Genomic DNA, 26,158 nt, shown 5'->3' with positions numbered 1-26,158 from the left:
TGTTGCCTTATTAATAATAAAAAAATATATATTTTCATTCTGGATGTTTTTGTTCTGTTGTTGTGATATTCAGACCCTTAATTATGAAAACTAGTTTAAATACCTGCTATCCCATGGACACCCTTCAATAAATGCATGTAAATGCTCTATTTACAATCTTGTATGTAGAACTAATGTAGTATCATCAGACTTGAAGAATATTTTTGGTGTATGAAACGGAAGCGATTAAATTTTAGGGTCACAGAAGTCAGAAATAGAATTTTGCAATAACTTAATAATAAAAATAATAATAATTTAGCAATAGATTAGCTTATCGAACTCAATTTTGCAGGCGATATGCAGGTGATATGATGACGAAAGAATGACGACATTTTCGGGTATGAGTAAAAAAAATTGAGTGGCGACGCTAACAAATAAGGCGATGCTATGAATTTGGCTGCTTAGGCAGGAGTCTACTTGCTCAGATTGCTCCTCGAATAAAAAGTAATTTGATGGATACTGTACTTTATTAATGCCCTAAGGGAAACTAAATTATGAGTAAATATTTTTGATACGTTGTAACTCTAGTGATCGGAAAGGTGTCATTATTTAAAGTGCGTACGACAGGACAAAAAAAGGCCTAAATAGCATTATTGTGTGAATTACAATCATATTTTGAGACGATTCAACTATATACAAAAATTTGGCAAAGTGCAGATGACAAGAAATTAGTCTTTCAACCTGCCGGTTAGCCACGTCTACCATTATAGGGCTCTAGTGTACCCAACAGGAGGATGATGTCCGCAGGAGAATGGTTTCATCTGTTTTACTATTCAGCCCATTGAGGGGGAATTATTCAGAACGAGGAAAATGCGACGAAGAGCCGCAAAATGTCATTGTTTCAGTCTTTCTACTAGCCCGGATCATTTCACAAGGCGGCGGGGTTGTCGATTGTCTTCGCCGATCGGCAGCCCGCCCAGCGGCGAACAATTTCATTGTTCCCCAACTGAAGGCAGAGGGCTTGTTTGCGGGGAAGCAGCTGGACAATGACCGCCGGACAAACCGGCCGACGTTGGAGGAGCGCTTAGCTGCCACATGGTCAACACGAATATGGCAAAATAATGCTTTACTACAAGGCGAAGACGTAAACAGCGAGAGTCATAGGAGAGCGGCTGCAGTTGTTGAGCAGCTAACATGGCAGAATGTGTCTGAGGAGAGCTTTTCTACATGCCTATCCATGCTCAAACGTAAGTAAATCGTCCTTTATTTAAAGAAAGTTTGCAGTGTTTACTTTGTAATCTCTGTGTTCGCGGCCATTTTGAACACAAAGTTGCAATTTCTGATCGGGTGGAAAATTTGACAGATCACGGGGCACACTAAGCGGACAATAAGCCGAGTATAGTGCTCTCCCGGCGGGAAAGATGTGTGACGAGCCGCCGGTCGCCAGCAGAGTGGACAAGGAGCATGTCGGCCACAAAATGCAAGCCACCTCCGTATTAAAACGTTTGTCATGATCCCAGTATTTAATATAATACAAAACACGATGTTTACTCACTTCCTCGTAAGTCCAATGGTCTACAGTTGTTGCACACTTGTTTAGGCCGATCTTGGGGTGAACGGGAACTTTCTGAAACCCAAAAAAGGCTCACACGCCTCTCCCTGGTGCAGCCACAAAAGCCTGCAGCCGTTTGGTTGGCGTGATGCAAAAAAATAAAATAATTAATCCGCAAAATCAGCTGAATCCGCAGTCCACCTTCATGCTATAAAGCAATGCTGTATTGTGAGACGCGTACCCAGGTGACGTCACATTCCCATTCGTCCTGAACCAGAAACGAGCCGGATGTAACTAATTTTCATGGCGCAGGATTCAAAAAGTGAATATATAAAACAATCGCTTCCACACACATCCATGCAGTCCATTTCATTCAGGAGCATAAAACACCACGTGAAATATGAAATAAACATGCTTTTTGGTGTAACACGCACTTTAAATTATATATATGTACAGTGCCTTGCAAAAGTATTCGGCCCCCTTGAATCTTGCAAACTTTCGCCACATTTCAGGATTCAAACATAAAGATATGAAATTTAATTTTTTTGTCAAGAATCAACAATAAGTGGGACACAATCGTGAAGTGGAACAACATTTATTGGATAATTTAAACTTTTTTAACAAATAAAAAACTGAAAAGTGGGGCGTGCAATATTATTCGGCCCCTTTACTTTCAGTGCAGCAAACTCACTCCAGAAGTTCAGTGAGGATCTCTGAATGATCCAATGTTGTCCTAAATGACCGATGATGATAAACAGAATCCACCTGTGTGTAATCAAGTCTCCGTATAAATGCACCTGCTCTGTGATAGTCTCAGGTTTCTGTTTAAAGTGCAGAGAGCATTATGAAAACCAAGGAACACACCAGGCAGGTCCGAGATACTGTTGTGGAGAAGTTTAAAGCCGGATTTGGATACAAAAAGATTTCCCAAGCTTTAAACATCTCAAGGAGCACTGTGCAAGCCATCATATTGAAATGGAAGGAGCATCAGACCACTGCAAATCTACCAAGACCCGGCCGTCCTTCCAAACTTTCTTCTCAAACAAGGAGAAAACTGATCAGAGATGCAGCCAAGAGGCCCATGATCACTCTGGATGAACTGCAGAGATCTACAGCTGAGGTGGGAGTGTCTGTCCATAGGACAACAATCAGTCGTACACTGCACAAATCTGGCCCTTATGGAAGAGTGGCAAGAAGAAAGCCATTTCTCAAAGATATCCATAAAAAGTCTCGTTTAAAGTTTGCCACAAGCCACCTGGGAGACACACCAAACATGTGGAAGAAGGTGCTCTGGTCAGATGAAACCAAAATGGAACTTTTTGGCCACAATGCAAAACGATATGTTTGGCGTAAAAGCAACACAGCTCATCACCCTGAACACACCATCCCCACTGTCAAACGTGGTGGTGGCAGCATCATGGTTTGGGCCTGCTTTTCTTCAGCAGGGACAGGGAAGATGGTTAAAATTGACAGGAAGATGGATGCAGCCAAATACAGGAACATTCTGGAAGAAAACCTGTTGGTATCTGCACAAGACCTGAGACTGGGAAGGAGATTTATCTTCCAACAGGACAATGATCCAAAACATAAAGCCAAATCTACAATGGAATGGTTCAAAAATAAACGTATCCAGGTGTTACAATGGCCAAGTCAAAGTCCAGACCTGAATCCAAACGAGAATCTGTGGAAAGAGCTGAAGACTGCTGTTCACAAACACTCTCCATCCATCCTCACTGAGCTCGAGCTGTTTTGCAAGGAAGAATGGGCAAGAATGTCAGTCTCTCGATGTGCAAAACTGATAGAAACATACCCCAAGCGACTTGCAGCTGTAATTGGAGCAAAAGGTGGCGCTACAAAGTATTAACGCAAGGGGGCCGAATAATATTGCACGCCCCACTTTTCAGTTTTTTGTTAAAAAAGTTTAAATTATCCAATAAATGTTGTTCCACTTCACGATTGTGTCCCACTTGTTGTTGATTCATACAGTGCCTTGCAAAAGTATTCCGCCCCCTTGAACCTTACAACCTTTCGCCACATTTCAGGCTTCAAACATAAAGATATAAAATTTTAATTTTTTGTCAAGAATCAACAACAAGTGGGACACAATCGTGAAGTGGAATAAAATTTATTGGATAATTTAAACTTTTTTAACAAATAAAAAACTGAAAAGTGGGGCGTGCAATATTATTCGGCCCCCTTGCGTTAATACTTTGTAGCGCCACCTTTTGCTCCAATTGCAGCTGCAAGTCGCTTGGGGTATGTTTCTATCAGTTTTGCACATCGAGAGACTGACATTCTTGCCCATTCTTCCTTGCAAAACAGTTCGAGCTCAGTGAGGTTGGATGGAGAGTGTTTGTGAACAGCAGTCTTCAGCTCTTTCCACAGATTCTCGATTGGATTCAGGTCTGGACTTTGACTTGGCCATTCTAATACCTGGATACGTTTATTTTTTAACCATTCCATTGTAGATTTGGCTTTATGTTTTGGATCATTGTCCTATTGGAAGATAAATCTCCGTCCCAGTCTCAGGTCTTGTGCAGATACCAACAGGTTTTCTTCCAGAATGTTCCTGTATTTGGCTGCATTCATCTTCCCGTCCATTTTAACCATCTTCCCTGTCCCTGCTGAAGAAAAGCAGGCCCAAACCATGATGCTGCCACCACCATGTTTGACAGTGGGGATGGTGTGTTCAGGGTGATGAGCTGTGTTGCTTTTACGCCAAACATATCGTTTTGCATTGTGGCCAAAAAGTTCAATTTTGGTTTCATCTGGCCAGAGCACCTTCTTCCACATGTTTGGTGTGTCTCCCAGGTGGCTTGTGGCAAACTTTTTAAACGAGACTTTTTATGGATATCTTTGAGAAATGGCTTTCTTCTTGCCACTCTTCCATAAAGGCCAGATTTGTGCAGTGTACGACTGATTGTTGTCCTATGGACAGACTCTCCCACCTCAGTTGTAGATCTCTGCAGTTCATCCAAAGTGATCATGGGCCTCTTGGCTGCATCTCTGATCAGTTTTCTCCTTGTTTGAGAAGAAAGTTTGGAAGGACGGCCGGGTCTTGGTAGATTTGCAGTTGTCTGATGCTCCTTCCATTTCAATATGATGGCTTGCACAGTGCTCCTTGAGATGTTAAACTTGGGAAAATTTTTTGTATCCAAATCCGGCTTTAAACTTCTCCACAACAGTATCTCGGACCTGCCTGGTGTGTTACTTGGTTGCTCTCTGCACTTTAAACAGAACCCTGAGACTATCACAGAGCAGGTGCATTTATACGGAGACTTGATTACACACAGGTGGATTCTATTTATCATCATCGGTCATTTAGGACAACATTGGATCATTCAGAGATCCTCACTGAACTTCTGGAGTGAGTTTGCTGCACTGAAAGTAAAGGGGCCGAATAATATTGCACGCCCCACTTTTCAGTTTTTTATTTGTTAAAAAAGTTTAAATTATCCAATAAATGTTGTTCCACTTCACGACTGTGTCCCACTTGTTGTTGACTCTTGACAAAAAAATTAAATTTCATATCTTTGTTTGAAGCCTGAAATGTGGCGAAAGGTTGCAAGATTCAAGGGGGCCGAATACTTTTGCAAGGCACTGTATATATATATATATATATATATATATATATATATATATATATATATATATATATATATATATATATATATATATATATATATGGAAAATGTTACTTCCTTAACTGACACAAACTGAAACTGAATGTCATTCAAGATAAAAAAACAATTCAATCTAAAATAATTTCCAGTCAGTTTTGTTACGAGAAATATATATTTATTCGAGATGAAAAGGACAAAAACATACAATGAAACAGAAACCATATGGGAGGTAAACAGTCCATCCCCGACTTAGTTCACAGTGTCACCTGACACCTCACGGCTGTTTGGGCTTTCTGCCGTCATGCCTCAGAAGCGTGCCGTATAGTCGCAAAAAGGAGTAGCAGATGCCCAAGGAGGTGTATGCAGACGTCGCCAGCAACGGGAGAAAAGGCATCTTCTGTTGCCATGGTGAAAAAGGGAAGACCAGCTCACAGGCGACGGCTACTGCGGCCAAGCCCGACAGGTAGACCACCTCCAGGGGCTGAAGCAAACACCCCAGTGCGCTGAAAAAACAATGTATTTCTGCACTTGCACGAAAAACAAGGGCTAGCCACTAAAAACACAAGCATAAATATTCTCGTTATTGTAAACTGAGTGAAGTGTGTTTGTGGCACCTGTGGAGTCTCCCCAGAGCAGCAAACGAGAAAATGGTGAATATCAGCATTAGGGCAAATTTGATGAGCAGCTCTGCAAATACAAATTTGTAGGCATCACACCTCAAATATGACAACACACGCTACAGAGCACAACAAAAACTTTTGAAATACCACCAATGATAATTGTTCATACGCTCATTTGCCCCTCCCAGTCAAAATCGATTGGCCGTCTAGCATTATTAATGGCACTAAAAGAAGAGCGTGACTGAATTGGACATCTGTCGTTGTCGAATGCAGCCAATTGGTTAAGCTCCGAAAAGATTGCTAAATACATAGACCGAGTCCCCGCCAAACTAAACGGAGATTGTGTAATGTCGGCAAATATTCCACACTCTCTGATGTGTACCTGCTGGGGTGAAGAGTAGTGGAAAAAGCGAGTAATGAGCTGTTGTGCTCAGAAGCAAGAAGATCCCCGCGTCCTCTCTGCTCTCCACTGCCAGCAGACTATGACGAAAGAGAAGACAACAAATCTTTAAACGACAACTTAAAAAAAAAAAATTTGAAATACAATGGCACACCTGAGAGGCAAGACAGCAATGAGTACAGCTTTTTCGTGGACATGCCAACCAAACATGAAGGAGGCCAGCGCGCACAGCAGCAGGCAACGCAGGAAGCCGCGAGCACCACGAGGACGCTGCCAGATGGATGCCAAGGCCGGCTGTTGGTTTACACGCACAAAGGTTGTCAAGCATAGGTGCGTTCAGCATGGTAGGAATTACAGGTGCGTGAAATTTCCGATTCTTAGATTTTTCGCGATTCGGCCGTGGAAGATTCAAGAACAAACATCCAAATTCCGATTACTGAATGTCAAGTAAAGCGGAACTAAAACACCGTCAGCGCGGTCTTCGGGACACAATGAGGAACTGACCGAAAGTAAAGATTATGCTTGTCATTACCCGGGTAATGTTACGGTAGATATCACATGTATTAAGAACTAGATGCGAAATGACAGACTCGGCGGCGTTAGCAACACATGTATAGAAAACTAAATGCAAAATGACAGCCGCCATCTTAAAGCAGTAGAAAACCTTCCAAGCGTACCTAATTAACTTTTTATCTAAAATACTCCTAAATCGGCAAAATCTTGACTTGAATCTATCTTTAAAAGAGTTTTAAAACTTTCACATGTCGAAAGTAGACAGAAGGGAAATTATGGAATAACGGGAGCAATTTTAACATTTTTAACGGTTGATTCATAACATTAAATGAAGTGACTGTAGTTTAAAGCTGCTGATACAGAATGGGGACTTGAGTATTTTATTTACTGTTTTGAACTGTTAACTCGATACTGAAATGGCCGTTTATTTAAACCTGAGACGATTTTTGTCCAATTTTTGTAACTAATGTACAAAACATTAAAAGCAGCAAATAGCTGGGTGTGTGTGTGTGTGTGTGGGGGGGGGGGGGGTCAAATCGTTAGGTGCCCAAAGATTACCACCTCTAGCAGGAATTGCGTAAAAATTGGTTTTTGAACAAAAAAACACAAACTAAACATGTCGGCCACAAACATGACATATTTGAATTTCAGTTCACAGCAGCGAGATGAATGAGAAGAGCCACGATTGAAAATCTAGCAGCGTCAATGGCAACCAATCAGTGCCCTATAAAGGGTTAAATAATAACAATTATAAAATGCCTTACCAGCATGGACAGCAGAGTGCAGAGCAGAGTGGCAAACGGGGTCACAGACGGGAGGACAGAGTGGCTGAACTCCTGAACCAAACCGCCCGTCATGGAGGCTCGAGGTAGCATTGTCTCATTCACGAGCTTCAAACGAACAACTAAAAGAAAAAAAAAACATTATTTGTATATTTTCACTTTAAATCGACAACCACAGAATCGGCTTTCAGTTTGCCGTTAGAGATAAAAGTGACCAAGCTAGCAATTACAGCATTCTTACACAGCGTGGTCAGGCTTTTATCCAGGACGTTGTAGAGCGCCCACGCATTTGGCGCCCAGTAGGCATGACAGAGGCCTCGCTTAAAAGGGAAGAGGCGAGACAGCACCTGAGATACTTGACCCTGCAATACACAGACAACACCGTGATTCTTTCATAGAGCCATTTGCTATTGACAAAAACTTCCCTACAAGTTTCCAATCTTTCCATTCATTTGCAAATACATCTTAATTCACTCCTCCCAGTTAAAATGGATTAGACGTCTAGTCCCGTCAATGGCAGTCAGTTAGATATTTTATATCGGTAGACTAAAGGATACCATGCCTACAATGTGGCTCATCACAGAAATAAGTTTGACATCCGTGACTTAGGGTCTGCTCACCATAGCAACGAAGGGTCCGAAGGAAATGGCACAGACGGCCACCACGATGCAGCCTAGGGCAAGGAGACGCAGCGGGCTGAAGCTCCTCCACTTTATAGAGCCGTCTACACACAAAAGCGCACACAGTCTTTGTAACTGACATGTCCGTTTGCCATTTAGGAATTATTTAGGCATCAGACCGCTGTTGTCCTGCGTAAAGCAGTAGCTCCTAAGCAGGAAGACCCCGTACGCGGGCGCAACGTACAGGTAGATGTGCTTCAGGTTAAGCAGGATGGCGAAGAGCAACGCCCCCTGAAGATGACGAGACTGTTTGAAAAAGAATGACCGGATTCACTTGGGAGCTTGACAGCAAAAATGCTTTTTTCAGCCATCTTTACCTGCAGGTGTTTGGCAATGGACAGCAGCAAGAAACCAAACAGGAAGCCATTGTACTGAAAATGAATGTCTGGGGTGAAGATATCAAGGAACCATGACATCATCAGAGTCCATTACACATAGGTTCAGTCAACTCTTTCAATTCCATTGATGGCGTGCTGTGAATTGAAATGAGTTTGTTACGACTACTACTACTACTACATACTACGGACGAACAAACCCCATGACATCTTTTGTTACTACTACTACTGCATACTTCAGACGAACAAACCCATGACATCTGGATTTTTGGCCTGATTTTCTGCCGCTCCTCCCCTCCTCTTCAGTCAACTTGATCTGCTCATACTGAAGGATACGATCCACAATGAGAAGTCCAAAGTTCCACAGCAGCAGCACAGCCAGGACAAAAGACGGACTATTTAGAATGTCACGAGTGCCCTTCTGATTCTTAACGCATCTGCAGCACCTAGACAAGACAGCACAAGACACCCTTTTTCACTAAGTGCGCCTAATAAATACTAAAGGCGCTCATTTGAATACGATGAAAAATTAAAAAAATATATGCCTTAGGTGTTATCGAAGGCCATAACAAGTTTACTTCTCATGGAAACGCCCTAAAATCAGTAGAAAGTGACACAGAAATGCGCACAAAAAAAAGAAAAAGCAAATGACCTAAGATCAGCAGGAAGTCACCCAGAAATGACCCAAAATCAAACAGAAATTAGCCTGGGAATGCTCTAAAATCAACAAAAAGTGATCCGAAAATACCCCAAAATTAACACGAAGTGACTCAAAATCAATAGAAAAATTACCAGTTTAACAACAAGCAGAACGTAATTTTTACGACCCAAAATGTAGTTTTTATTTACATTTTATTTTTGAATATACGTATTAATAAAAACTACGATAAACAGAATGCAATAATTAAACAATAATAACAGCATCATTATATAATAATTATTCGTTGTTTTTTTACATTGCCCAAATAGTCACTTGCAGGGTTGGACAGCCTCACTCACTCTCTGGCAGCGTAGATAAAAACGACGTCTGTGAAAATGACGGAAAGTCTCTGGAAGAGGTTGGTGGCTGGGCTGGAGTAGTTAAGGTTCTCCACAACCAACATCTTGTCGTCAAAGTGCCGAGCAAAATGCGAAAGGCCATACTCAAACCAGGCAAATAGTGGCGGGTAGTCCAGTGTCCACTCTGATGTGTTCTTCAAAGAAGAGGAAGACATGTAGATAATATGTTGTAGAAATGAAAACCCTGGCTCACACATTTAACTCTTTCCATGCCATTGATGATGATAGACATCCAATCATGTGGATCTTTAAAAGTTAATGATTTTTTTTAAAAATGAGCTTAGCACTAGTAGACTGAATGAACATTCATTTGCTCCCACTCAAACTTCAAATGTATTGGATGTCAATCACTTTCAATGGCAACTAAGGAGTTAAAAGGAGAAATTAAAAAAAGACTGCTTCTAACTCACCTCATGATACCACCTTGACACTGGCAGACTGTGCGTGATGGCCAACCAGTTCCTGTGTACCTCAAAGTCAGTGGAGTGACTATACAAAAACACAAATTGTCTGTATATTTTTTAAACATTCTTGTTTCGATTGTCCCATAAAATATACCAAATGTAAGTTGAAATTCATACACAGTATTCTTCGGAGAAAAAAAAAGTCATATACAGGTAGTCCCCGGGTTATGTACAAGTTCCATTCCTACGCTGGCAACTTAACCCGAATTTCCGCGAAAGTCAATAACTATCCAAAAACATGTATTTTACGTCATTGTACTGTCCTCGCTGAGACGCTAAGTCCTAGCTAGACAGCGAGCTAAGCTGTAACCTTTCCCCCCTCTCTCTCACTCGGTTGCATGACTGCTTCGTGGGAGCAAATGCGTTCTTCCTCATGTGTGCGCTCTTCTTCGTGTGTGCAAATACGTTCTTCTGGCACAAACTCCTCTTGTGAGTCCCGATCCAGTTTTTTGAGTTCAGAAGGCAGGCTCGCATTGAGAGACTCGAAGCTGGCGACCTGAGCGGCCATTATATCCCCCCACTCTCCTCCCTACTCTTTCCTACAGCGCCCTTTTCTCTCAGCAAGTGAGAAGTGAGTGAGTAAAGCCTGAATAGTCATAGAATATAACGGCATTTAACACAACGTACCTCACAGAACCTCCAGACTTATATGTTTTTGGATAGTTGTTTTGAGATTAAGGGGGTATTGAGGGGTACTTAAAGGGTTACTTCCGATTTACGCTGAAATTCTGGTTACGTCGCCAGCGCAGGAACGGAATTCGTTCGTAACCCGGGGACTACCTGTATTGACTTACTACACAAGGACGCACTTAGACTTCAGTGGTACCTCTACATACGAAGTTAATTCGTTCCAGGACCTTGTTTGAAAGTCTAAATGGTCGTATGTCGAGCAGGATTTTCCCATAAGGATACATTAATAGTTCCATTAATTCGTTCTACAGCCTGAAAACCTACACTAAATCCTTAATAAATGCTGAGGTACTATTGCAAATAGCAATTACACAGAGGAAAAACAAATAAATTATTAATAAAAATCTGAATGATAACAGCCGTAATAGTAGTAGCTGTAATAATGTAACGAATGAGGTTCTAATGTTTTGCGTGGTGTACTTGAACGCACCGCATGGCTGACTTAAGAGAGTGAGAGAGGACTTTTTACTTTTACTTTTCATGTTCATCTGCAGTGGACAGTAGGCATGTTGTTTTGCACAACATCTGAAATCAATGATGAAAAACCTGACGAAGCTGCCGATGTTTTGGCGATGTTACCACAATAATAATTGTCACCTTAACTTATAAAGACTGGCGTACGGAGGTCGGAGGGGGACCGTCGGGATCGTAGACATTCTACGGCCATACTGTCGAGCCAGTTCACGGATGCGCACACCACACTCATATTTTTCTATCATTTCTATCTTCATTTCAATGATAAGTCTCACATTTTTCCTTTTTCACCACCTTCAATAACATTCTTGAAACCTATGTTGATTTCTCTCACAAGAAAAAGCCGCCGTGCGTCTGACTTGCGGGAAAACAAAGAAACTGTCCTAAATTGTCGGATGTAGAAACAAATGGCGAGTTAAATTTCACGTCGGATGTCGAAAGGATCGTGTGTCGAAGCGATCGCATGTCGAGGTACCACTGTATTGAACATTCGAATACTGTCAAAAGATGAAACAGCGACATCTTGTGGCTCTAGAGTTACGCGGCATCAAATTTACGACACGTCACGTTACAATTGCCTCAACGTGATATTTTATCGGTGCGTAAATTGTACATGTTTAATTACAAATTCACGCTTGGCATACAATATCACTTTAAAAAAAAAACTTAATCACATTGTTGTGTCGGTAGTAGCCAGTCACTTTGCGTTAGCCGTATGCTAAAAGGGTGTAGCAAGGCTGTTATAAAGCGCCGTTTGGTTCGAATGGGCTACAAAGAACATAGCATGTCTCCGTTAAAAGATTGGACTCACTAGGCGTTGATAAATAGAGTTTTGAGCAGAGAAACCCCCAGAGTTAACGCTAGAAACCAGCTCCCTCTGTCCACCAAGGCGGCCGCCATGATGGCTCTAGTCTGGTTGTGTATCAATTGAAAACTTTATTGACAACTCTTTCTGCAAACCAGGAAGTCCACTTCCATACTTGCATACTTGTTTGACTTCAACTTTTTAAGTCAAAACGGGAGCAAAATGAACCCAATGTTGCGGCGCTGTACGCTGCGGCGCCTCTCAAACTGGAGAGGTAAATAGCCGAGGAACAGGTCAACAATGAATGAAACTCGACGTAGAAAACCTACATCTTGTCCTTGTCACCTCCTGAATGGCAAAGGTGTATTTGTGTAACAGATCTCCATGTTGGCACGCCGGCGGCGACTTTTGACGTGAGGAAAGTCGAATTAACTCCACTGGAGCAGCGAAAGCTTACGTTCGACTCTCACGCCATGATGACAGAGCTGGCCAGTAGTGGTAAGGCGACGGCGATGGACGTCCAATTCGTTTGGCATTGAATGATTACGTTTCAGTGCCACTGATGGGGTAGACGTCCAATCCATTGCTGGCAGCCCTCCGACTTCAAATGAATTTGACGTCTATCCTTGTCAGTGGCAGAGGATTTTAAATTAAAAATTGCATTAAAGCCGTTTGAACAGAAGGAAAGTTGTTTATTTGTTTTCCAAGTTTCAAACTGATATGTGATAAAATACCACTGTTTGGTCAGTTTAAAGACAACTTGTTTTTAAAGCAACTCTGGTATGTCAGTGGCAGCCAATCAGTTAATTACTTTGTGCCCTGATTCTTCCAGTTTCAAATGTATTTATAAGCCAGGAACATGTGTTTCTTTCTAGTCATTTCAGTGGCAAAAGATGATTTGAGATACGAATGTTCTAAGTTACAAGTGTGTTCAAGGAACAAATTCAACTCATGTTTCCATCTATGGTTATCATTACAACCCAGGTTTGGAAAAGCACCAGGCGGAACTAATCGTCTCCGCCCTTGTGACTTTGGCTACAGCCAACTTGGACATCGTCTATAAGGACATGGTAACCAAGTCGCATCAGGTAGGATTCTGTCGCCAAAACACAATGATGATGCCAACGGTGAAAACAAAAGTCTTGTTTTAGGAAATTGCAATGCAGCAGATCATGGCCCACCTAGACGCCATCAGGAAAGACATGGTGATCCTGGAGAAAAGTGACTTTGCCAACCTGCGCTCCGAGAACACGGTACAAAGTCACCAAATGGATTTTCCATTAGACCTGTTGACAGCTTATTGCAAAACTTTCAGAAAATGAAGCGAGAACTGGAGCAGCTGCAGAACCGACTGAAAGTGAGTACATTTGTGTCTGTGTGAGCACCAGAATTGCAAATGACATGCCTGTGTGCAGGAGGAGAGTCAAAAGGTTAAAGCAGAAACTAAATTGGACATCAACCTGGAGAGAAGCCGTGTTTCTGACATGGTAAGCGTGACTCCATCATGCATACTCAACTAAAGTCAACTTCTGTCCTATCAGTTTACAGAACAAAACCGAAAACTCATGGAGGCCAGCACAGAATTTCATCAAAAGGTAAATACCAAGTTAAAACTGCTCTGCCACACAATTCTGAAGCCTGGGGTTTGAATTGCCTTAGTCATGCCATTATTAGAATTTAGTTGTATGTTAGAGAGCAGAACTAGAACATGACAATATGGAGACCAGCAAGAAGATGGACCTGCAGGTGGCGTCACTCAAAACAGTCCTGGAGTCACTCAAGCTGGAGACCATACGCTACCTCGCAGGTTCCTGTCATATTAGTGTGCTGCAGTCTACTCGGGATAAACCCATGTTTAAATTGATTAGAAAATATGTTGTCTCCATAGCGACCGTTTTCTCCTGCCTGGCCATTGCTCTCGGTGTTTACCGGCTGTGGAGGTGAAGAATCTTCAAGCCTGTCACCAGCCAGAAAGTTTTAAAGTCAGTTTTAAAATCTACACCAGTGATGTGGTACAAGTTTACACTTTCACGAACTTTACTGTTGTCAAATCAGAAGACAAACACAATATTTCGGATCACCAAAGCTTTATTTTTCAGAACAATTAAACCAAACAATCACACAATAAGTTTGTGAACCCTTTATTGAAACTCGACACAAAATGGCCCGGCAACTTTCCGGAGAAGAGGTGATCTTCCGTGGACCGCCGGCTTCGGCATTGATGCTTACCTTCATCGTGGCCACAAAACAACTCAAATCGTTCAACTGAGGAGTTATCAAACCTACTATTTACTCTTGTGATGTCATTCAAATCACTGGTACGCCAGAGATTCCAAAAATACTTTAATGTATAAATTAAATCATTTACACGTTGAGCCTGAAAAAGGCTCCAACTATCCAAGCGGCGGCAGCACTTTGCACAAATACCAAAATGTATTCAAGTTAAATCGCCGATGAACCAAAAACTTTTTCCTCCAAAATAAAGAAAAAGTGCAGCTGAGATGCTGTTCACTGTCTCTTCTCTTCCAATTGCACATCTGTTAGACATTCCTCCCTCTCTTCCTCCGTTTTCACTGCTGAATCAGCTTCCTGCTTGATGGAGGCGGCGAAGGCGCACGACTGAGGTTCCTCTTCTTCCTCCTCCTTGGCGAATATGCTCAGCGGGTGTTCGCTCAGCACCTTGTTGGGTGACGGTGTCATGTCGACGTATGAAGACGTCTGAGGGGACGGGAGGGCACCGGTCAGACAACAAAAAAAAAAAAGTTTCCCCTTTACATTTTGATACTCACGTTTTTATAATCCTCGAAACAGGAAGGATGGAAATTCTATTGAGAGAAAAATCATGAATTAATTGACTGCTATCTACGTCCAATCCTTTTGGACTGAGAATCAAGTTCAAGCAAACCTTATCGTCGACCCTGATGGCATTTTTTAGGAACCAGTCCTCCTCTTCCTCCACCCAGTATGTCTCGAACGGCTCTTGGCAGATTTCGCACAGCTGCGGACGCAACCATATTTGAAGCGTTAGGGCACAGCAAATCAAAATGTTGACAATCTGCACAAGAAGCTTGAGTTCAGACTACATTCTGTTGCACTTATCTGCTTCAATATTAGACGGAACTAGTCATTCAAACTACATTAGCTCAGGGGTCAAACCCTGACAACCATTTGATGAATTATCCCAATAATAGTAGTTGAACGAGTCATTTTCATTGTATTAAAATGGTGGCCAGGAATTGGCGCAAAGACAATATGGTTTGATAGTTCACCTGAAATTATCCTAATTTTCTGAAAACGCTGCCATCATTGTTAAGATTTACAGAATGTGTGGTTAAATTTGGCATGCATACCTGCAAGTGGAGAACGCTATGTTTAAAATACCCACAGGATGGAACAAATTACAATTAAGAGGCATTTTTAGTTTAAAAAAAAATGAGGGTCCTTAGCGGTCCATAAATTCAGCACAGTTCCAGTTGGACACAGCCGTGTGAGTAAATGTTTTGCCACTTACCTCTGCAACCTGGTCTTTGGCGGCTTTGACGCTCTGAAACTCCTTTTCTTTGGCAGCAGCCTGGCTCTTCTGAACCTCTTCCTCATTTTCCTTCTCAAAAAACAGGCTCTTGGCTCGCTCTTCCAAGTCGGCGATCTCCTCAAACTCAATCCAGTCCTGACAAAAATAACCGCCAGCCAAAATCAATTTGTGCTTACTTATGAAAACGCAAGCCAGAAAAGTCTGGGTTTATTACCATGAGGCCGTAGTACCAGCGGCGGTGCGTGATTTTTTTGCCCGCCACCTTGCCCGCATGGTTCTGCCGGAAGTGCCAGTCCAGGTGATCGGCGTACAGGTCTGTCTGCGCGATGGTGAACCTCATACTGCACAGGCAGCACTGGTTCCCCGAGTAGAGCTTGGTCACCACGCTCTCGTACCGTCTGATTCAAATGACAGTCGCCAATGAGTTAGCAACACTGACTACCCCTCAGTTTTGTTCAAAGCTCCTTATAGACCCTACTCACATGACGTCACAACCACGCCTCCGCACCATATTGTCCGTCTACTCGTCGTTTTAACCCATTACCGCTACGTAAATTCCTCCTATTATGGCGTGTTTTTCTGCTCGTTAACATTAATAATCAAAATGGTGGAGGCGTGTGTGGCGGTTGGTTGCAATAACAGAGAAGATAGACGGAGAGACTTGAAGTTCTACCGTATTCCGAGAGACCCGGAGAGGAGAGAGAGATGGACTGCTGAAATTCGACGAGAAAACTGGGCTCCAAACGATTATGTAGTAGTCATTTTATATCTGGTAAGATGCATTTAATATATATTTAGAGGGTTTTGGGCTGACAACCACAATTAAGATCATTGCGAGGCTAATCGCCGACAACATACAGTTTCAAATTCAAGATGCTTATTCCTTCCACCATCACTACATTTTGAATAATAATTAGCTGGTAACAAGTGAAAGAAGCTGGCCTCGTCTACGGATCATCAGTTAAACAGGTGTGTCCAAACCTTTTGCAAAGGGGGCCAGATTTGGTGTGGTAAAAATGCGGGGGGCTACCTTGGCTGATTTACATAGAACAATATATTTAAACAAATTTTAGCAAGCCCTTATGTGTGTCACATTTGCTTTATTTATTTTATTTTTTTTAATTCATAATTTCAACAATCTCGTCTTTGTGGCGTTCTCTTTTGACACTCGGGCTCTTGTGAAATACTGCTGCTGTGAAATTAAACTAGCTTCAAGTTGCTATAATTTCTTGCTGCGTATCTTCCCTGTAATGTCGTACATGTCAGCCTGTCTTGTTCGGTAATATTATCGCGTCACATCGAACTCTTTGAAAACAGCGACTGTCTCTTTGCAAATGAGGCAGACACAGTTGTTGCGTTTTATTGAAGAAATAGTCCAATATTCACCTATCCTTGAAGCGTCGGCCATCGCAGTCAACTTTTTTTTTTTTTATTGATTGTCGCCATTTTACAAAATTGGAAGTAAAGGGTCACACGGGGTAATGTTACTTAGAGTGCTGCTCTTAAAAGTTTTTCAAACTTTCGTGAGAATAGGCTGATTTTGTGTGGACAAGATAGTTGTAGATATCAGGGTAGCAGATGTCAGGCAGAGGGGGCGAAGACAGCGGGTCGAAAAATATCGATTAAGGCATCAAATATGGATCTGGCGAATGGACAGACTGAAGCTTTTCCACATAACGCCTCTTATGCAACGCATTCAATGAGTTTACAGCGTCTTAAAGCACCGGGGCTTCCATGAATTGCTCTATAAACTGAACGACTAATTGAAACCATTGAGAATTAGGCTAAACAGAGACGGACAATATGGCGGCTGGATACAGCGACACGTCATTCTGTGACGTTGGTGAGTAGGGTCTATAACGCATCTGCTATGAATTTTAATGCTTGTCACTAGAAGATGTCCAACTCATTTGACGTGAGGGCTGTCAAAGAATTATGACTATTCATGTCAAATGAATTGGAAATCTATCAACGTCAAAGAATTTTTTTCTTCTTTGACTCCCAACACTGCAGACATCTTGGGAGCAGGAGGGAGGGGGGAGTAATTATTCGGGACATTTTAAGCTATAAATGTTCAAAATTGTCAAAGTGCTCACAGTTTCATGTCGTCAAGTTTGAAGTCTGTGAGATCAGGGAAATCATCCTCTACTTCCTCTTCTTCCTCCTCCTCTGGAGGCGGTGCCTCTTGGGCAGCCGAAACAGGTAACTCTAGAGCCCAAAAGGACAAACGTTAAAAAGAAAAAATCAAAATGAACAAAATGGAGCAGCTTTCAAAATTTGACACATTGACGGGCAGGCTGACCGTTGACAGGGGCCGCGGGGTCCGGCTGGGACCCTTTGATGATGCCAGTAGAGAGGAGTTTGGAAAGCAAGTCATTGACATCGACCTGACCAAAGTGATTCTCTGGCGGGGGCATTTGGGGGGCTGCAGAGAATGACAACATTGCATATTAGATACATTGTAGAAGTAGAACAAAGTAACACCTAGGCACCAAAATACAAAACCACATTTCCCACCTATGTGACCTTTGGATGGCAGCAAATAAATGTTCATTCATAGCCAACCCTCCCATTTCAAATACTTTGGACATCTGGCAATGTCAATGGCAGGCAATGTGTTATTCACCTTTTCAGTTTCATGTTACATATGCAGTAAATTTGATGATAATCCCTTTATTCATTCTTGAAGAAAATCACATGGAACCACATACATCGCAACAAATTGAGCAGTAGTGTGATCTTACCTGGCTGTACAAAAGGCACTGGATTGTGGGGCAGGAAAGGCTGGTTCATGTTCAACAAGTTCACCTGAGAGACAGCAAAAGCAGGCAAACAAACATGACAAACTAAAGAGTGAAATATCCTGTGGATGCCAAAAGATTGTTGTAAAGCACTACTTTTCTCTCAACTTAAACATTTTGTCAAAATGGAGCAAAAACAAGAAATGTAGAAAAAGACATTCAATAAAATACTTTGATGGCACTCACGGGCTGCTGCATGTTGACGGAAGCCACTGCGGTGTTGAAGAAGGGGGCGGGGCCCGGCTGACTGAATGGAGGACCGGGCAGGATGTTGAAGTTGGCCGATGGCTGCACGTTAGGCGGCCCGGGGAATGGCATGGGCCCCGGGTGGAATTGAGGGTTGATGCCAGGCTCCGGGAAAGGCTGTGGAGCCATCGGGAAGTTCTGCGGAGGCGGGAGGGCGTTCTCGAATATGGGAGGAGGCATCGGCCGCAGAGGGATGGCTAGTTGAGGCGCAAATCTTGGGGGAACCTGCTGGCCTGGGGGGCCATCGAAGCAAGGGCCCTGAGGAGGTAGATCGAACCTGGGTCCCGGCTGGCCGTGCCCATCAAAACACATCTGAGGGACAGAGCCCTCCTGTCTCAAAGCAGGGTTTTCAAAAGACATCGGTCGCTGTTGCTGCGGCGGTGGCTGCTGCTGCTGCGGGAACCCCATTGGTCCGGTGCCAGGCCCCATGTTGTTGTCAAAACACTGTACACCGCGGTTCTCAAAGTGTCCAGGCCCTGGGCCGTCAAACCTGGGCAGACCTTCGAAGCAACCCATATTGTCCACGCTTCTCAACGGTCCCTGAGGTACATGCGGTGCGGGTGCCTGAGGTACGTGCGGTGCGTTAAACCTCTCTGGCATGTTGTGATGAGGGGACATGCCTGAGTGAGGAACATCAAAGTGAGACGGTTCATTGTACCAGCCTGGAGGGTGTAATCTAGACGGGCCCATGTGTCCAGGAGGCTCAAAGTGAGTAAGCGGGGGGCCTCCGTCGTGCGGAGGGCTGCGTCCGGGAGAGTGATGAATATTAGACAACATTCCGCCATGCACAGTCCCTGTGATGATGGATTGAGGGGCGAGGCCCGCGTCGAGAGGAAGCGGACCGTCGTCCGAGTGTTCACTGTTGGGGCTCTCGAAGCGCGGAACAGGACTCATGTCAGCCATGTCCTTCTGGTGGAGGGGCGAGAGACGTTGGCGCTCAAACATGGGGACGGGGGTCTCCTGAGCAGATGGGCTCGGACAGTTCCTGAGAACAGGGCCGACGGAGGGGGGGAATCCATCCGTACGCCTAGGGTCCAGGTGTCTGGACTCAGCGTAGCGGCGAGGGGCATCGTAACCACTCTTTTGCTCCTCGCGTTGGCGCTCGGTCAGGGGCGAGTTCCACTCTCTTTCACCTGGAATTAAAAAAATAAAACACGTGTCAACGCTCAGATATGTGCAATTGATTCCGTACTTAAGCAGATTCAAACTATTCCAACTTGAACATTTCAGCCCACAGGAAATCTTCAAACCCCCTCTCAATATAAAACTTTGCGACACAACATTCTACATTCGCACGCAATTTCTATGGGAGTAGATTTTCAAAGGTTTGCAGCACGGTGTCAACTCACTGGTCTCTCTGGGGTCAGCCCTCCTCCTGAAGCGAAGGCCTTTCAGCGCCGGGAACTCTTTGCCGTGGTTGTACTCTTCTACCATGGGAGCCAGCGGAGGTCTATGTTCTTCACATTCTATGCTTCTCTCCCCTACGAAGAAACAAATTTTAAATTGAGGCGAGAAATACCACGGCGGCAGTCGGCTGGGTCAAATCAGCCCCTCACCTAGTTCTCGAGTCGGCCGGCCCGGGCCCTCGCATTCCTCCAAAACCTCCCATCCTTCTCCGGCCGAGCGGTGCCCGACCTGAGTCTTCTTTAGCTTGGACTTGTGCTCAAAGTACGTCAACTGAGCCTGGTCCAGGGGCTCGGCAGCCGTGGGGATCAAAGTGTTCTTGGTGGGAAAGTTGGAGGCAGCCCAAACCTCTGGGCGCTGTTGCTTCTCCTCCTGATACTGGAAGAAGTTCTTGATCTTGTGTGCCATGTTAAGGAAGTCCTCCTGCGAAATTTCGCCACTCTCCAGGCTTCTGCTTGCCTGCAGACAATGGTATACAAGCAAGGACCCGCCAACATTACGCATGGGTAATGCTTAGAGATTTTGGGGCTCGGTCTCTATGCTCCAGATAGAGTTCATACCCTTCTGAGTAGGTCTTTCTTCGACGCAGAGTTCAGGGCTTCCGGTATCTGAAGGTTGGCATCCACGCTGAGACGATGTTTTGGGGTGCGCGGAGTGGTGGGTCGCGCTGGGGTGTTGTAAGGTTTATGTCTCTGTGGTCCAAGTTTGGCGTGAGTGTCCCCTGGTTTAAGACTGAATTGCAAAGACTTTGGTTATGAAAAGAAAGCCAAGAGAACATGTGCGTAGATTGCCTGAACTACTCATGACATTCCATCTATTTGAATTCAAATGGATAGGACTTCTACTAGTGATAACATCATATCAATTCACTGCAGAATAATGAAAAACCACATGAGTAGACATCTGTTATCGTCGATGGCAATGAAAGAAGAACATCAGACTTACTGTTTGTTCTCGTCCCAGCCACTCCTCCAGCGGGAAGGGGTATTTTTGGCTTGGTTGCCCCCTTCGTGGCCCCGCGGAGAGTCTCTGGACTTGGACCGGCGGTCGTCGGCCGGAGTCTTTGAGCGCCTGTTCTCAGCTTGGTTCTTCTTGGACGCCGCTCGGTCGTCCCGCGCTGTGGTCTTGCCTTGTGGCGGCTCATCACCCCTGGGCCTCCTGGCTTTCCCCCCTTTGCGCGAGGGCGAAGGGGAAAGGGACGCACTCCGAGTTCTGCTCTTTGGCGACCTCCTGTCTTTTCTCTTGGGCGAGGCAGGAGAGCGGGATCTGGACCGAGAGCGCGTGCGTTTTCTGGCATGCGAGCGGGCGTTGCCGCTGAGCTTCTCGGCAGAATCGGCATGCTCTTGTTTGGTCAAGGAGCCATTCTGCATCCTTCCCCTGTAGGCTTTTGGAAGTTCAGGGTTGCATCTTTTCTTCTCCTTCTGTTCGTCGTCTCCGGTCTTATCTAGACCTCGCTTTTTCAACCTGGGATCTTTCTTTGCATTGTCTGCAGACTTCTGGTTCTCAGTCTCCGCGTGCTTGGTCTTACTCTGGAGGTTTTTAGTCACTTGAGGAGACTTGGCATTGGGCTTGTCATCCTTTTTCGGAATCCTTGCCTTTTCCGAATAGGGCACTTTCTCAGTCACTCGTTTTTCAGGCGTTACAATGTGGGTTACTGCTGATGGTGGAGGTTCCTTTTTTCCAGCAAGTGGCTCTTTACATTTTGGGGGACCAAGGGGACCCGGGGGTCCCAGGCGGTTCAGCCGTGGGTCTCTAGTGGGTAGTTTAGGGTCAGTCGGAGGCTGGGGAGCAACCACAGAGCGAACCACTGGAGTGGGCTGACCGACTGGCTTCGGGGTTGCTACAGGTGCTCCTGGGGTTGCCGTTAGTAATGAAAATCCTCCAGCCTGTGCAAAAATATAGCCCGTGGATTAATGCAAACATCTTGGAAACACAAAAATTTGCCTAATTATCGAAACTTTTTTCCCCCAAAACCTTTCATTTTGATTCGTTTCATTTTGATCCAAATAAGCCAGAATGCCAACTCTTTGTTATCGACCATGTATTGGTGCCAGTTTATCGCTAGTATCACTTCAAATGGATTGGACATCCATCGTCGTCAATGGCTGCCATTGAGTTGAAATGTAACAATTTTGATCAACAAAGTTAAAATATGATTTATGTAAAGCTTATTTTGTCAGACTCCATTTCTGAATGCAGCAGGTAGTCTACCGCTTCCGAAAGCAGTTTGGCGACAGCTTTCTTCCAACTATTACATTTTTCTTAACCTAAGGATAACATGAGATTTGACAAGCAGTAAACCAGTAACATTACTAGATATAATGATGGCAAACTAAATCCGACAGCATTTCCCTGCCTGGGGGATTCCAGGTCACAATATTATGTTGCGGTATATGTCTCAAAGCAGCTCTAGTGTGTAAAGACAAGACATGGAATGAAGATATTTGAGGATCCATTTGCTTTAACCTACCAGCTGTGCTTTGGTCTGTTCCAGTTCCAGCTCAATCTTCTTCTGTTGAAGCTCAAGGAGCTGCTTCTGTTTGGCCAAGAGCTGCTGTCTAATCAGCTGCTCTTGAGTCAGGCTGGACTGAATTACCGCTTGTGGCGGTTGTGGAGGGGTAGGTCTTGGAGGAGGAGCCTCCTCAGACTACCGTGTGTAGATGGGACACAAATGACACATTTAGAGACTTGAGAACCACTTAGTTCACGTACTACAATGATTTTAGTGACCTTAACCAGTGTGACTACACACCTGTTTTAAAAACTTGGGGTTGACATGGATGCTGGCATTCACTGTAGGCGGCAGAGGCTTGATTGGCCACGCCGGGTCCACAGAGTTTACCCGCACATCTAACGCGTAGAGTTTCTTGAGCGGAAAAACTTCGTCCCATGTCGATCGCAACTTGAACAAACTCTTTCTAGTGTTCTCATCCACCTATAAAAAATGACATTGCTTGGTCTACAGCTACTGAGGCAATACATGTGAACTCATGTAAAATTGTTTAACATTTAACCCACCAATTACTTATAGCAGAAAACAAAGCAGAATATGCAATTCTATCAATGTGTGGCCACTGTATGTGATAAAAATAAAAAGCGAAAAAGCGTCAAGAAAAACTGTACCTTTTCAAAGACACATATAAATGAAGCGATTAGGTTTTTAGCAAACACTCCTAGGTACTCTCCTCCGACATTCTTCACTATGGAATCCACTAAGTACAAAACTGGAAGCTTCTCAGCTGCTGGGGCCTAGAGCAATAGAGAACTCGACAAGTTTAGAACACAACAGGGGTTTAAGAAAAAAAACATTTCAGAGCAAATGCAAACAAATGTTCAACATAAGCAAAAAGAGATAGCCTCCCCAAAAAGTCCTTGGAGGGTGACGAACATCTAGATCCTCATGTGCAAAAAAAAAAAAAAATAGGCCGAAGTTGCACCACCCCCAACAAAAAATCCTCTTCATCAGTCATTCGGATTCTGACGACAAAATGTCCAGGATGATTAAGGGTGTTGCGTCCTTTGGAGCCAGTTTACCTCCAGAGATGGTTGGTTACAACGGTTGGGAACAAACCACTCTCTGTACTTTACCCGGTGACTTGGTCTTCAGCTCCACACCCACTGACTTCTTGTCAGTTTTGCAGTCATTAAAAAAAAAAAAAAAAAAAAAACCAACCAGCAAGATAACAAGACTTTAAAAATAGTTCCATTTATTTTGGGAGGCATTTTAAAGGAGCTGCTTTTAAACAGCAGTGACTGGAATCTGTGACCTAACCATGCAGCATCTGCAAAATGTTTTTCAATAGCCACGTTCAAAATTGTCAGATAAAAGAAACCAGACTGCTAGCAATATATTAATTTTACTGGGAAATAAAAAAATGACAGAAAGCACATTTCACATTTTTTATTATTAAACATTTTAACCAATCAAGAACAGTTGCAAAATTCACTCCCGGCCGGGCAAAAACAAAGAAACGTGCTAGAGATCAGGCTTGTTACGTCAAAATGCAAAATACGAGCACTAAGGAACACTAAAGGTTACTCAACGAGAAGTTCACATCTGTTATCCAGCTATCTCCTCAACTAAATTTGTCACAATAAGAGGACTGAAGAAAAGGAAAGAAATACATCACTGTGGTCTCAATGAGCAGGTTTTTATTTCTGGACTGCGAGAACACAGTGAATGTTGCAACAATTCCACAACCTTGGAGGCAGAAATCCACCATAAAAACATCTTATTTACATTGTCGCAATGGGGTACTTTTTATATGTACTGTCCTCGAGGTTAAAGCTGGTTTAGTCCATAGAGGTCACCACTTAGAGACTTACAGAACACCAGTAGAATTTTGCTGTTATTTACTCATTAGCAGCGACAGACGTTAAAGAGTTACCTAGTTTGTCTACCTAATTTGGCAGAAACTAATCAAAATTGGCCTCCGATTACCTGGCAGGACTAGAAATATCTCGAAATCTTAGCGGGGCTTTTAAAGCCGTTATGACTGCCTATGGTGGACTGACTTTACATAAATCTGTTACAACTGCCAGTAATGGACATGATGTATGTACCTAAAATTTATCAAGGGAGGTAAACAAATACTTTTAGTATTGTAAATACATTAAAATTAATTAATTAATTTAACATTTAGCTATGCTTACTAATATTGCAGGCACCGACCTTCAATTTGACAAAATGGAGGCCTATCAAATTTAAAATTGGTCCAAATATCCAAAATTGTATGGCTTTGTGTAAATGCATCGTAAAAGTTGTGTTCATAAACCTTTAGTGTGAGAAAAATCACTTCCTGCTTGGCGACATTATACAGGCCTTGACGTGAAAACAATGACGGCTAAAAATAGCCCTAATTGGTACGTGAACAAACAAAAACGACGTTAAATGCGAACGGATATAATTATAGTCGCGAATTGGTGGTATGCTTTTATGGTGGATTTTGCTTCCGAGTCGAGTCAACGGCTTCCCGTAAACGTGATATTTATAAGCAGCAAACAAAGTATGACTAGTTTCATTTTTATATTCATTAAGTTGAAACTGATGCATCTTATCGCGGTGAATAACAGGAACGTAAGCATCCAGAAGCTAAAGGCGAGACGCCATGTAGTGGCTAACTAACGCCCGACGCCATGTTTAAGCTAGCAAGCAGATGCTAATGCTATACGTACAGTATCACAAAACAATCGTTTTCAACATAAAGAATATTCTTATCATAAAAACCTTGCTTATTTGTGCTTCAATTATCGCGACGATATCCTTGGCGAAGTTGACGTTTTCCTCGGCCAAAATGGTCAGCATGTTGATGTGCGGCTTGCTGTTGAACGTGAGGTCTTCCAGCGAGGACTGATACTCTTGGCATGCATCTTCCCTCGCCGCGCTGTCGTCCATCTTTGAGCGGTGAAAAGCTACACCACCTTTTTCGCCAGCGTACGCATTGAGCAGTAAGCAGTCCATTAACTCGTGTGGCGAACTGGATTCTTGCTAACCTCCCAGCGACGCCGCCAAGTTCGTCGTCGCTTAAATGTTTTCGAGCGGCGAGGTCGGCCCTCTTCACTCCGTTTACGCTGACAACAAAATGGCGACGCTGAGTAAAGACCTTTATACGTCACCAACTACGAAATGCGTCACGCGATGCCATTGGCTCGTTTCATTTAAACGGAAGCGAATGTTTGATTGTCATTGGCTTACCCTTGGTAACAGACACGAGGGTTAACCAATCAGAGCGGCGTACTATGGTGAGAGTACAATCATTACGCAACGTTCAGACGATACATGGAAGTTGAAATATTAAACAATATTATTACTAAGAGAAAACACGAATGTAGTCTTTGTGTTCGTTGTACATATTAAACGTATAAAATGTTTGGTAATGTACTGTGGTCGCCAGGTTTAGAACAACGCCACGGCTTTTCATTTCTTTCTGCTTTCGAAACTACATTTGTGACGTCAAAGTGCGTACGACGCGAGAAAAAAGTCTTAAATAGGATTATTATGTGAATTAGAATCATATTTTGAGACGATTAGACGATATACAACTATTTAGCAAAGCGCATATGACGAGAAATTAGTTTTTTAATCTGCCGGTTAGCCACGCCTACCATTACAGGACTAGCGTCCCCAACAGGTGGGTGACGTCAGCGGAGTCACGATTTCATCTGATTTAGTATGCAGCCCATTGAGGGGCTGCATTCA

At 43.5% G+C, this 26,158-nt stretch overlaps 3 protein-coding genes across 6 annotated transcripts; 1 reads left to right on the top strand and 2 right to left on the bottom strand.

The window, feature by feature from the left end:
* Positions 1–5,321: 5,321 nt before the first annotated feature.
* alg8 (ALG8 alpha-1,3-glucosyltransferase) lies at positions 5,322–12,525 on the bottom strand. 3 transcript variants are annotated; one of them, XM_057821339.1, is made up of 13 exons: positions 12,306–12,525; positions 9,954–10,032; positions 9,484–9,677; positions 8,821–8,930; positions 8,467–8,534; positions 8,269–8,395; positions 8,090–8,193; positions 7,711–7,831; positions 7,452–7,591; positions 6,329–6,468; positions 6,157–6,254; positions 5,769–5,841; positions 5,322–5,657 (listed from the first exon to the last, which is right to left on the bottom strand). In XM_057821339.1, exons 3-13 carry the CDS (start codon positions 9,585–9,587, stop codon positions 5,429–5,431), a joined length of 1,314 nt encoding a protein of 437 aa, XP_057677322.1. In that variant the 5' UTR covers positions 9,588–9,677; positions 9,954–10,032; positions 12,306–12,525; the 3' UTR covers positions 5,322–5,428. The 3 variants fall into 3 exon arrangements, with proteins under 3 accessions (XP_057677322.1, XP_057677321.1, XP_057677323.1); XM_057821338.1 differs by lacking the exon at positions 12,306–12,525 and adding an exon at positions 11,983–12,121; XM_057821340.1 differs by lacking the exon at positions 12,306–12,525 and adding an exon at positions 11,846–11,990.
* On the top strand, positions 11,746–14,436 carry ccdc90b (coiled-coil domain containing 90B). Of its 2 annotated transcripts, none has more exons than XM_057821342.1 (9): positions 11,746–11,769; positions 12,355–12,474; positions 12,961–13,064; positions 13,128–13,229; positions 13,292–13,333; positions 13,392–13,463; positions 13,518–13,571; positions 13,669–13,783; positions 13,865–14,430. In XM_057821342.1, the coding sequence occupies exons 2-9, from the start codon at positions 12,450–12,452 to the stop codon at positions 13,918–13,920; spliced, it is 570 nt and encodes a 189-aa protein (XP_057677325.1). In that variant the 5' UTR covers positions 11,746–11,769; positions 12,355–12,449; the 3' UTR covers positions 13,921–14,430. The 2 variants fall into 2 exon arrangements, with proteins under 2 accessions (XP_057677325.1, XP_057677324.1); XM_057821341.1 differs by lacking the exon at positions 11,746–11,769 and adding an exon at positions 11,983–12,250 and having other exon boundaries at positions 13,865–14,436.
* Positions 14,048–25,539, bottom strand: pcf11 (PCF11 cleavage and polyadenylation factor subunit). Its single transcript, XM_057821337.1, has 17 exons — positions 25,187–25,539; positions 23,083–23,208; positions 22,712–22,894; positions 22,430–22,606; positions 20,905–21,845; positions 20,520–20,691; positions 20,112–20,418; positions 19,905–20,036; positions 18,496–19,688; positions 18,253–18,316; positions 17,811–17,933; positions 17,605–17,716; positions 15,723–15,906; positions 15,488–15,643; positions 14,882–14,974; positions 14,766–14,801; positions 14,048–14,694 (listed from the first exon to the last, which is right to left on the bottom strand). Exons 1-17 carry the CDS (start codon positions 25,418–25,420, stop codon positions 14,485–14,487), a joined length of 4,443 nt encoding a protein of 1,480 aa, XP_057677320.1. The 5' UTR covers positions 25,421–25,539; the 3' UTR covers positions 14,048–14,484.
* Positions 25,540–26,158: the final 619 nt, after the last annotated feature.

This window comes from Corythoichthys intestinalis, chromosome 18, assembly GCF_030265065.1.
Source record: "Corythoichthys intestinalis isolate RoL2023-P3 chromosome 18, ASM3026506v1, whole genome shotgun sequence".
Lineage (NCBI taxonomy): Eukaryota > Metazoa > Chordata > Actinopteri > Syngnathiformes > Syngnathidae > Corythoichthys > Corythoichthys intestinalis.
The sequence above is the reverse complement of the archived record's forward strand: the minus strand, read 5'-3'. Positions and strand labels throughout refer to the sequence as shown.

Excerpts from the sequence above, each read along its gene's own strand:
- pcf11 (XM_057821337.1), bottom strand. The coding sequence starts at position 25,420 with ATGGACTGCTTACTGCTCAATGCGTACGCTGGCGAAAAAGGTGGTGTA. Across the intron at positions 15,644-15,722 it reads GCTGGTACTACGGCCTCATG|GACTGGATTGAGTTTGAGGA; the intron begins GTAATAAACCCA and ends TATTTTTGTCAG. Across the intron at positions 14,695-14,765 it reads GTTTCGAGGATTATAAAAAC|ACGTCTTCATACGTCGACAT; the intron begins GTGAGTATCAAA and ends CCGTCCCCTCAG.
- ccdc90b (XM_057821341.1), top strand. The coding sequence starts at position 12,199 with ATGAACCCAATGTTGCGGCGCTGTACGCTGCGGCGCCTCTCAAACTGG. Across the intron at positions 12,251-12,354 it reads GCGCCTCTCAAACTGGAGAG|ATCTCCATGTTGGCACGCCG; the intron begins GTAAATAGCCGA and ends TTTGTGTAACAG. Across the intron at positions 13,065-13,127 it reads TGGTAACCAAGTCGCATCAG|GAAATTGCAATGCAGCAGAT; the intron begins GTAGGATTCTGT and ends GTCTTGTTTTAG.
- alg8 (XM_057821338.1), bottom strand. The coding sequence starts at position 12,071 with ATGGCGGCCGCCTTGGTGGACAGAGGGAGCTGGTTTCTAGCGTTAACT. Across the intron at positions 8,396-8,466 it reads CCATTGCCAAACACCTGCAG|TCTCGTCATCTTCAGGGGGC; the intron begins GTAAAGATGGCT and ends TTTTTCAAACAG. Across the intron at positions 5,842-6,156 it reads ACTACTCTTCACCCCAGCAG|AGCTGCTCATCAAATTTGCC; the intron begins GTACACATCAGA and ends TTGTATTTGCAG.